The sequence below is a fragment of the Cynoglossus semilaevis genome, chromosome 11 (genome assembly GCF_000523025.1).
Source record: "Cynoglossus semilaevis isolate Cse_v1.0 chromosome 11, Cse_v1.0, whole genome shotgun sequence".
In the NCBI taxonomy this organism is placed as follows: domain Eukaryota; kingdom Metazoa; phylum Chordata; class Actinopteri; order Pleuronectiformes; family Cynoglossidae; genus Cynoglossus; species Cynoglossus semilaevis.
Window position 1 is genome coordinate 2,576,532 of NC_024317.1, and position 11,084 is coordinate 2,587,615.

At 39.5% G+C, this 11,084-nt stretch overlaps 2 protein-coding genes across 2 annotated transcripts in view; both read right to left on the reverse strand.

The window, feature by feature from the left end:
* LOC103385858 (msx2-interacting protein) overlaps positions 1 to 7,132 on the reverse strand; it is a 16,122-nt gene extending 8,990 nt beyond the window's left edge. Inside the window, 11 exon segments of the mRNA XM_025060321.1 lie at positions 1 to 248; positions 542 to 639; positions 773 to 886; positions 970 to 1,083; positions 1,192 to 1,317; positions 1,396 to 1,547; positions 1,666 to 1,866; positions 2,118 to 2,266; positions 2,367 to 2,840; positions 5,097 to 5,411; positions 6,741 to 7,132. The exon segment at positions 1 to 248 is cut by the window's left edge and continues 23 nt beyond it. Of these exon segments, the coding sequence (XP_024916089.1) occupies positions 1 to 248; positions 542 to 639; positions 773 to 886; positions 970 to 1,083; positions 1,192 to 1,317; positions 1,396 to 1,547; positions 1,666 to 1,866; positions 2,118 to 2,266; positions 2,367 to 2,840; positions 5,097 to 5,411; positions 6,741 to 6,823 (2,074 nt within the window). The 5' untranslated portion in view covers positions 6,824 to 7,132.
* A 694-nt stretch (positions 7,133 to 7,826) lies between these two features.
* fblim1 (filamin binding LIM protein 1) overlaps positions 7,827 to 11,084 on the reverse strand; it is a 4,797-nt gene continuing 1,539 nt past the window's right edge. The window contains exons 3-8 of the mRNA XM_008319862.3: positions 10,617 to 10,807; positions 9,715 to 9,808; positions 9,425 to 9,594; positions 9,095 to 9,273; positions 8,835 to 8,955; positions 7,827 to 8,744 (exon numbers count right to left, since the gene is read on the reverse strand). Of these exons, the coding sequence (XP_008318084.1) occupies positions 8,634 to 8,744; positions 8,835 to 8,955; positions 9,095 to 9,273; positions 9,425 to 9,594; positions 9,715 to 9,808; positions 10,617 to 10,807 (866 nt within the window). The 3' untranslated portion in view covers positions 7,827 to 8,633. The remainder of the gene's footprint in view (positions 8,745 to 8,834; positions 8,956 to 9,094; positions 9,274 to 9,424; positions 9,595 to 9,714; positions 9,809 to 10,616; positions 10,808 to 11,084) is intronic.

Genomic DNA, 11,084 nt, shown 5'->3' on the forward strand with positions numbered 1-11,084 from the left:
TTTGAATGTATGTATATTTGCGGATATCCTGCTCAAAAGGGTCTCTGTAGTCCCTGTAGTCTCTGGGATCATCGTGATATCGTGGTTCAAAGTGATCTCCCTGATAATGTTCCAGTTCTGGAAAGCGTTCTCTACTGCGAGCAGCATAATCTCGGCGTGCGTCCTCTGGGTAGAGACCACGGGTTTGTAGATTCTCATAGTAGACTCTTTCTGCTGTAAATTCGTGGTATGTGGATCTGCGCTCTTCCCTGTACGGTGAATTAAGAATGTGGTATGTGGATCTGCGCTCTTCCCTGGACGGTGAATTAAGTAATTAAAAAAAGAAAATTAGAACTTCATTATTTTAGCAATAAAACCATGTCATTTGTAAAAATTAAGAAACAGTTTTACTCAAGCTACAGGCTTGATATCTTACAAAAAAAAAATAGAACTTCATTATTTTAGCAATAAAACTATGTTCAATTCACTGTCATTTGTAAAAATTAAGAAACATAACACTTTTACTAAAGCTACAGGATATCTTCCAAAAAAAATGTTTTACCGTCTCTCTGGTGCAATCTCATAGAAATCTCTATCTTGACCAGACGCCTGCATTGATCTGTAGAAAGCCATCTGACACTCTGGACTGGCAAAGTCCACCTATCAGAATATAAGAGACACTCTGGACTGGCAAAGTCCACCTACCAGAATATAAGAAAAGGCATTCAACTTGTAAATAGGCTCAGTTGTTAGTTGAAAATCTAATTCCTAAAAAAAAAAATCTATTTCTTACCTTTATCTTATTGCCACCGATCTTCCAGCCTTTGGTCTCTCTCACAGCTGCCTGGGCAAAATCTGTGTTGTTGTAGGTGATAAGGGCCATTCCTTTCAACCTATCAAACACAACCTAAAAAAGAGGAACAAAAATTTCACCCTTGTATACAAGAACAGAACCCTAATCACAATCTTCGTATCAGACGAAGTTCTTACCTTAACTACGTGTCCATAGCGAAGGAAATGTCTCGTGAGGTATTGTTCTGTAATGTTGTTCGCCAAACCATCCAACCAGACACAAGTAGTCGGCATACTCTTCCCAAAACCAAGCTATGGGGAGAAAAAAGGAGGAAAACTTGGTGGTTTGCACTAAAGGCCCATCAGACTAATGTCCTATAGCAGAGAAAGAACATTACATTGTTTTACTCAGAAACTGACCTTTAGTCTGTTGCTTCCAAGATATTCTCCATCCATCTTCTTTATGGCCTTACACACACTGGCAATATCAGAATACTGCACGAAGGCATACTGAGGAACCCCATTGACATTTTTTATGTCAATGTCCTAAAAAGAAACACACACAATTAGAAAAATAATAAAGTAAAAGGTAAACAGCCAATAAAAATGTGCACATAATCTTACCACAATTTCTCCAAATCTCTGAAATATGTCAAGTAGTTGTTGATAGCTGGTCGTTTTCTCCAGGTTTCCAATAAAAAGTGTCCTCGTGGCTTTTGGGTGGAATTCATCTATCCGCCCGTCCAAAGGCCTGAATTCATTCTCGCTTTCCGTTTCTGTATAAAGAAAATGGAAACTTAAAACTACTAAAATCTATGGCTAAATAATTAGTTTGCTTTGAGCATTATTGAGCATTATGATGCAGAAACATGTCCTGATTATTTCAACACTCACCAGGACCATTCCAAGCAGTGACTTCAATAAGCATGCCAAAAAACAGTTTTCCTTTGGAGACGCTGAGAGCTTTTTCCTGATCCTCTTGTTGTCTAAAGAAGACTAAACCGTAGCGATCCTCTGATGATCCGTGGATCTGCACCGAAGTTACTTTCCCGTGCTTCTTAAATTCATGGAATAGTCCATCTTTTAAACTTGTATCTGAATGTAAAAAAAAAAAAAATGTAATTACTACTGTGATTCTCAAAGTTTTCTGCTAATAGGGCTGTGAGAAAATATTGATACGCATTTCATGATTCTGTAACACATGCAAATTTTCATGGCACTGGTTTGTTTTAGTTTGCAGTTTTGTAACATAATACTGGTTTGAAAGACAAGAATCTTTAAGAAATGGTTTTCTTGAATATTGGAAGGAATAAAAAAACAAAAACAAAAACAACAACACCACTCACCAGTCGACCGTACTGGAAGGTTTTGCACTTTAATTCCAAAGCTCCTGCGGGGTTCGTCTGATTCCAGCACCATAGAAGGCTGCTGTGGTGCAGCTGACGACTGCACAGAACGTGCACGTGATCCATCACTGGAGCTGCTGTTTGAGTCACTTTTACAACAAAAACAAAACATTTTCAGCAAACTTAACAAAAAAAACCCACAAATTAGCAATTTAAAAAAAAAAAAAAAAGAGGAATGAGAAAACACACCTTCCACTCCCTGTGCTGCTAGTGCTGCTAACAGAATCGGAGCTTGAAGACCTGCTGCGAGAACAGGACCTTTGACCTCTTCCAGGGGACAAGGGAGCTCTTTTAGGTGAATGTGAGGATTTGGAGTTTTGTCCTGTGGTCCGTTGTGGGGAGGGATGTCTGGACTGAGAGGAATGAGACGATCGGCTTCGACGGTGATGGTAAGTTTTATCAACACGCCGCCCTCTGTCATCTCTGTACAAGTCACGCCGTGAAGAGTTAGTAAGAGTGAAAGGGTCTCGAATTCTAGAGTCAAAATGGGGGTCAGAGGCCTCAAAACTTCCACCAATTGTACTGCTTCCAGCGCTGGCAGCAGCAAACATAGAACGATCGCGATAGTATTCAGCATTGTAGTGACGCTGTCTGTCAAAGGTGGCGCTGCGTTCATGGTGTCCATATGGGCTGGGATCATATGCTCGTTCCCGGCTTTCTGAGCTAATGCAAAGCAACAAGAAAACATGGGAGAATAATTATTATAGTATATATTTTGGTTTTCAAATTAACTGCACTTACTTATATGCATTTAAGCCCATTAGGACATTTTTGTCAACTCAACACAAACAGCAGATGGTGTAGTTCTTTGGCAAAAGACGCAAATAAACAATTAAACTCTGGCACCGTCTGTATGTGGATTTTGTTTTTCTTAATTCTGTACTGTCAATCCAAACAACACAACGTAACGTAGGTGAAAAAAACATGAAGTCAATCTGAACTACCCTCTTCTTAGTGTAACGGAGATAAGTGTAAAATAATTTTTTTCCATAATATACAGCTGCTTAAATTGGCAAAATTAAATAGTGTCTGTTAGATGAAAAGGGTTGTAGAAGCCTATTCAACCAGTGGTTATCTACTAACTAATGTGTAAAAAAATAAAGGAAATTGAAGAAATGAACAAACGCTATGTATTAAAAAATAAACAAAATATGGCTGCAGTCCAATTGGTAAACTTAAGGGCATGAGAGAAAAACAATTACCCTGAAGTTACACAAGTAAATACTATATGTATGCATGAGTTTTGCTACATTATGCATCTATGTTATCATCACATTTAAACAGTTCAGCCTACGTTAGCCATACATAAACAAATGATTTAGGAAGTTAGAAATAGTAAGCAGATGTCAGAAAAAATACCAACCTTGTCAGAAAGAAGTTACCAAAACTAATCCAAATAAAATCTAGGTGGTCAGAATGTGAGGAGCCGAATAAAAAACAAAAGTCAATGATCTAATATAAAAAAGTGGTTCTCTTGATATGCACCGCACGTTTATCTTCAAATAGTGAGTCGAAGCAGGCCGGTATACCGAGTCCACGGGAGGTTAACTCAAGAATCTTCAAAGGGTGGAAAAAGGGGTTTGCAAAAAATATGTGAAAAAGACAGTTAACTGTGGGTGAACCTGCAGATTCTAGGTCAACTGGAAGAAATTTGGAACCACAGTCAAGGGTATATCTAGCAGGAATCAGTTGTCTTCTAAGACCAGGAAGTAGTAGTTTCCAACTGATAAGTTTACTTTTACATAAAAATAGACAAAATATATTCCACTGGCTTGTAATAAATGCCCTAAGTGTCACAGACACCATGACCAAAATATATTAAATCCTCTTTTTGTTGATGTGGTTATTACTCCGTAATCCATTGATTCCACTGGGAGGATGCACCGACAGTCTTCTTTACGTTGAAATTAAAGGGGTTTTTTTTCTCCCCAGATGACTCTGGCTTTCTGTTACAGATTCGGAATGCTCTTCCTCACACAGCTACATCCAATGTTGTGTAATCCAAACCACTGGCATCTACACCTATCCATACTTTGGTTAACACCAGTACATCCAATATAGGGGGTCATATTGCATATATCCATGAGGTTAGATCCACACTTTGCAGAACTTCCTCTTTCTTCATGGCACCTTTCCGATAAGGATTAGCTCCACAAGCAGCTGGTGGCTGGTTGTTTGGCTCCATTTTATACTTGGTGTGTCTTCTTAGTACAGCTTTCATATTTGCACAAAAAGGGGGACATCGTTATTTTCAAAAATGACTGGAATAGTCACGACTACGTGGACTAGGCCGTCTTTCTTTGGGTGTACAAAAATGGTCAAATTCTTCCAGAATATAAATCCAGAAAAAAAACGTATCCACAGATGCAAAAAAGGTTTTTTTGTTTGTTTTTTTTTTTTAAAAATCACAGTACTCCAACTTCAGCTGATGCAGAGAGAGAGAAAAAAATAGCTGATAGCACAGCATGGAAAGGATTTCTTCAAGTACGACCTGCATAGACTCAAGTATATCCTTTATCATTGACACTTACTCCCAGATTCGACAATCCCAGGAAAAAAAATTTCGAGTTTAGATCCGATACTAGAAAAAAAGTTAAAAAAAATAGTTCCATTGGTAGATTCCAAAAAAAATGTAGTAAATCCAAAACTCACTTGGATATTCCTCACAGGTGTAATATCCGCGGCAAATGTCAAACCTTGCTTAATTGTTACCTTACCAAAAGATAATGTGTAGAAAATACGCTTAAATCCCTCAGGAATGGATAGTCAGTGAAGATGAATAATTCCTAGATTACCTTTGTGTTATCACCACGAGGCATCTAGCTCTGATGAATCAATAAACCCATTATGTGTTTTGGTCTTACACTTATCCAATAACTAGATTTCCCTGGATTTTGAGGGGAGGCCGTGTCCACTTACCCATCTATTCTTCGTTCATAACGTCCCTCTCTGGTGTGAAGGGACACAGGTGGCCCAAACACTGGGCCAACTGTTCCCCTAGAGAATCCTGTAACGTCTCGACTGCTAGAGGGCGAGCTGTCTTCAAGGCCACGAACGGCACTAGGAACTGATCCAGGTTCGTTGTAGTCAGTCCGAAGGTCCCTGTCTCCCATTTTGTTGACAGCATTGTGAGCCTTCTGCGCACTCTTAATATCCACAAAATCCACAAAAGCTGCAACACCACCTTCTGTCCCTCGCTTTCGCAGGACTTTGACACTTTCCACGCGCCCATACCTAAAGAACGACGACGAAAACAAAGAAAAGACATTACACACAAATCAGCCAGATAAACACAGCACATGCAACTGTTTCTACATTTGTCAGAGTGGACAGCTGTTGGCTCAGGGGCAGTGTGTGTGTGTGTCTGCTTATCCTTTGTCCTCGAACTGATACAACAACTGAATCATGTGAGACATTATCAGAGTCCACGCCTGCATTACTAAGTTAATTATTAAACATTAAACAGAATTAATAATTAAACTCACCAAGGTTACAGAACTATAAAATACTATTAATACAGTGTAGATTATTTTGATACTTAATAGCAGTGGATTTCAACTGTTTTAAAGATAGTGAAACATAAATAAACAAACATAACAAACCCCCTCCGTAGAACAAACACCACGACCACTAGCAGAAAAAAAATGAGATTACGTTGCCTGAATGGACTTCGACCACATGGTAAATTACAAAACCTTTAGCAATACAGGAGATATTTTGAAATAAGTGAGATTATTCAAGTTAAATAACGGCATTAAAGAAGCATGTGTCATTTATAAGAACTAGGTCAAAACGATCCCTCGACTATCAAAATGTTATTATTGTAGTCGAATCGAGAACTCGTTTGAATATTTTAAATGAATACTTAAATGCTGGCTTTAAAACATTCAAGTATTCATTTAAAATATTCAAACCAGGTGACCCTAAAAATAAAGAAAATTTCTTCGAAACCGAGTTTTACAAAAAAAATAAAATATATTCAAGTGCGTTGATGTCTGACTTTGTCGAGCCGCTCAACAACTTGCTAACATCTGATTATGAACACAGTGGTTCTCATCGATCGCTCACAGATTGTGGCATTTCAACATTTCTAGTTGTCTTGTAACCAGATGGTGGAGCAATAAAGTGCCACGTAATTGAGTAGTTGTTCGGGTTGTTTGACATTTTCAACGACTCTAATTTGGTTTGTGCAGAAAAACGTTGGCTTCCTCATGAAAACGTCTCCGATTCCCACAAAATGGTCGGACGACTAGAGCGTTAGCTCGGCGGCTAACGCACTGAGCTAGTCGCTTGTTTGCGTTCCTGAAAGTTGGCCTCACATTCGCTCAATGCAAGAAATAAACATAAATAAACGCGTTTCGGCCCAATTTTACCACTAATAACTGTTTATGCGCTGCGTGGGACTCGTGGGGAAGCACAAAAGAGCAACCCCTGACGTGTAAAAGTTAATGCTACTGTTAGCCTTACTAGCATTAGTATAGAGGCAACAAGGCTACAGCGGAGCTGCAGCTAAACCCGCGCTGCTCCGTAGACACACACACACAGCCTTCTTGCGTAACTCACCGTTTGAAATGCTCCACAATTTTCTCCTCTCGGACGTGTTCGGGTAAATTTCCCACCCAGAGGTGCCTGGTTTCCCGAACCATCGTGCGTTATTCTTCTTGCTTCACATACATAAATGTTCTGGCACGTTTCTAGTCCCTACCGGTCGGAGGTTCCGCCTGAACAAAATGAGCGACAGCGGATTCCGTGGATGATGTGGGCCGGGTGAAAGGCTTCCCGTGTAGCTTTAGCTGATGCGTCCCCCGACCTCGACACGGTAACGCGCATGAGGTTTTCTCCTGAGAGCCTCGTGGACGAGCTGCGCGAAACTGCCGTGACCGCGCGCGGCTGAACTGTAAACACGAGATTTCCTTTTCAATCAGTAGATGTACACGTCACATTCAACCTTTTTTAATCCACAGGACTAAATAGATGGTGGATTTAAATAAAATGCAACAAAAATATCTGAATATAATCGATCCTAATCACGCTTAATACTTTAGATACTCAAATTAAGTTTGATATTATCTTCTTTGTTCAAGTTTGTCTCACTTTCTGTATATTCCCTAAATTTCTTGTATTTATGGTAACGTTTGATTAGCCAAGAAGCTGTGGCTTAGCATCTCAAAAATCAAAATCGTCCGTTTGATTAGCCAAGAAGCTGTGGCTTTGCATCTTAAAAATCCTTTTTTAACGAGTGTTGAAGGTACCGTTCCAGCCTTAATAAACTACATGCCAGTGTCACACTGGGCCGGGAATCTAGGAAAGATCTGATGGGTTAAAAACATCAATTTGTGCCGCACTAAAATAACTGTTGCATACATTTACAAAATATTTGTTAAGCTCTACTACAGCTTTGTGTACAGTAATTCACGTATTGAAGATTCTTTGAGGAATGAGCTCATGTTGTGGCTTCTGACAGGCTAGTGGCCTCAAACAAGCAGCCGTGACTACCATCTTCTTTGTAGACTTTGATCATGAGGCTGCCACCTACTGGACTGGAAAGTATTCTGCCCCTTGAAAGTTTATGCAGTTGACATGTAAGGCACTGCCAATGCTGTCATGCATGAGCAAATGTCAACCTGTGTCACACACAGATGCGAAAAGTCAGAGAAAAAAAACACATTTTAATACGTGTATCACTGAAAACCGAATGTTCAGTTTCGATTTCAAATCATAAACAACAATATAAATCTTCTGAGAGTAATATGAAAATAAAAAAAATGGATATGATTAGTGATGGAATAAGGTAGGACTTTGTGACAAGAGAGTAAAAGAATAGAAGTGCATAACAAGTGTCAAGTATTGGTGCAGTGAATCTCTCATCTAGGTAGTTTTGTATGTTTGTCATCGACAGGTCATTGAGATGAAATGAAGGGTTCAGAGGGTGAAGCTAAAATGTGACGACAAATATCCCATCATAGATACTGAATCATTCAAACAAATTGAAATAAAAAATTCATGACAAATGTTTCCCAATTTTTCCCGATAGTAGGTAATAAAACAATTGTAATTTATCTCGAGCTCCGCCTTATTGGATAAAATATATTATTTCATTTTTACATAAGTATAATTTTTTGTTCTTTTTAATACAAAGATGGATATATTATGAAAAGAAACTAATGCGGTGGAGACAGATGTCCATATAAGTCTGTTGTATAAATACGATTGGTGAATTTTGGTATCTCGTATATGAAAGAAACAGCCAAGGAAAGTACTATAGTGTATGAAGATGATCTTCTATGTCGACGATACAGAATTGTTCTTTTTAGACAACAACCACATTCGGTCCAATGGGAGAAAAGAGATGTACGACATTCATATGTCAGAAATCCGAACCGCATACATGAACTCCCGGCTCTTTTGATCAGGACTGGTGTAACCTTCCCATCAGCGGTTTCCCCCGCGGCGGTGCTAGTGCTGACCAGAAACCAGCTTCACATGGCAGGCTTTGCAAAGCAGCCTCCCGTCCAATGGATAACAGCCGCGCTCATTGGGTTCAGGATAGAGCTGGATGACACAGACCTGCAGACAGAACGGTAGAGTTTGTGTACCTGTCAGCAGTGTACTACAGTATATTATACTAGTGTTTTTCAGACAGAACGCCAACCGTACCTCACATCTGTAGCAGTTCTCGTGGTAGGAGCGTCCCAGACACTCCACAGTGTAGCTGTCTGTGCCGTCCTCTTTGGGAATAATTAGCTGATTGCAGCAGTGGCACTGGGGGGCGTACTTTCTACATAGGTCATTTTAGAGGAGACATGAAAGGGTGTAAATTTATTTGCACACAACATCTCAGGTCACAATCATATATATATACATTTTTGTTGTATTTTACCAAATAACCCACACAGTATTTTGAATGTACTCTGTACCTGTAGTAATCCTGGAGACAGTAAACCTCGCCAACCTCCCCCTGGGCAAAACTTTGCTCTCCGATCTGTTGTTTACATGTTGTGCAGGTGAAACAAAAAGGATGGTACGGTCGCTCGAGAGCCCGGATCACGTGGTCTGTGATGATGTCACCACACGCCCAGCACAGTTCCAGACTGGCCTAGAAACAGAGAAATATGATTGATACGAGTCGGTTCTTTTCATCCATTGTTACATCTTATAACTCGGGTTTGGACCTTCAGGTTCTGAGAATAAATACTTATTGTAATTATAGTTATACGACGAGGTGAAGGATCCGACGTGCGTCGTACCTGGTAGCAGTCGTCACACAGTGGGATCCCGGCCTTGTTGTAGTACTGTTTTCCAGCCAGAGGGACGTGACAGGACCTACACTGGAAACAACCTTCGTGGTACGTCCTGTTCAAGGCCTGGATGGCGGGCTCAGAGAGCGCCACGGGCTTACGACAGAAGCCACACACCTCTGTTTTATAACCAAACACGAAGAAGAAGAAAAGAAAAGAAAAGACAGGACATGTTCAATCCAGGTGTGTTGTTCAAACAAAATCAAAAGGTGGAGGAGAGTCGACGCGGATCATGTTACCTCTGCTCTCTCTGAGCTGGTCCTGGTCGTTCACACGGACCACCTGGGTCTGTGGTCCGTGTTTCGAGCCCAAGGATGAGACGTCTTTGTCTGTCTGAAATATAAAAAGGCCAAAAATAGAAACTCAAAGTGAGACAGTTCCCTACTGTATGATGTCATTCCTTTAGGGATTATTGGGGTTTGACACCGAGGAAGAGGAGCTCGAACAACTGTGGCATTGACACATTTTTTCATCTGTTTTTATTTTATATTTGTATTTATTGTATTTCATTATTTTTATTTAACTGTAATTATCTCTTTATTTTTATTCAATTTCCCTCAGGGATCAATAAAATAATTCTGATTCTGATGCTAATAATGAATACATTTTTAAAATTGTTACAATTGTTAATTGTATCAAATAGTTGATTCGGTAACATTTATTTTTCAGGTTTTCTATATATTTTTTATATTGCTTAATTTTCATTTTCACCAAAACTTGTTGATTCATATTTACTCTGTTACTTTATTTATTTCATAAACACCTGTAAATAATTAAAATATTTTTTCCTTATTCTTTTAAGAGGTTAAAACCTGCAGTAAAATGTGTAAAAAAAAGTGATGTCAGTTTTTTATCCCCTACAGACACGTGTTGCTGAATGTTACAGTTTCTGTTTCTGTTTCATGAAACACATGACTTTTCAGGGTTAGTTTAATAATATAAATAAAAACATCTGCAAAAAGATATTTATTTAATGATCCCAAATGTTTGGAAAACTATTTTTGTTTGTGGACACTTTGTTTATGTTCTGATTTATCCACAGATTTTTTTTCTCCTCCATAATGTGTTTTGCAGAAGATTCTTCATGACCAACAAAAATGAAATGAAAATCATCTTCTCCCACTGTAAACAACTTTAATACCTCTCTGCCGTACGCCGGCTGCTGGACTTCGGTCAGAGGAGGTGAGACGAGAGTCTGGAGGTGTGGAGGAGGAGTAGAAGGAGGAGGAGGAAGAGGAGGAGGAAGTGCAGATTCCTCGGGGAGAGCTGCTCTCAGAGATGAAGGAGGCGCGGGAGCAGGAGCAGGAGCAGGAGGAGTAGGAGGAGGGTATGCTGCCGAGAAAGAGACATTTCCTGTAGATTTATAGTGAGAAATTGTCCACAACATTCTGCTGACTAGAATACAGTTTAAGATAATGAGACAGGATTAATGTTGAAGATAGACGACCCAGAAAACACAGTCAATTCTGACTGTTTTTTTTCCCAACTGTAAAAAATAAAGTGAAAAACAGAGAGGTTTTTCAGAGCACTCTCCTTCTTCTGTCTTGTTCAAACCTGGCATCTAAATTACCAACAGTGGAACAACTACAGCCTGGAGCTACGAGCGCAG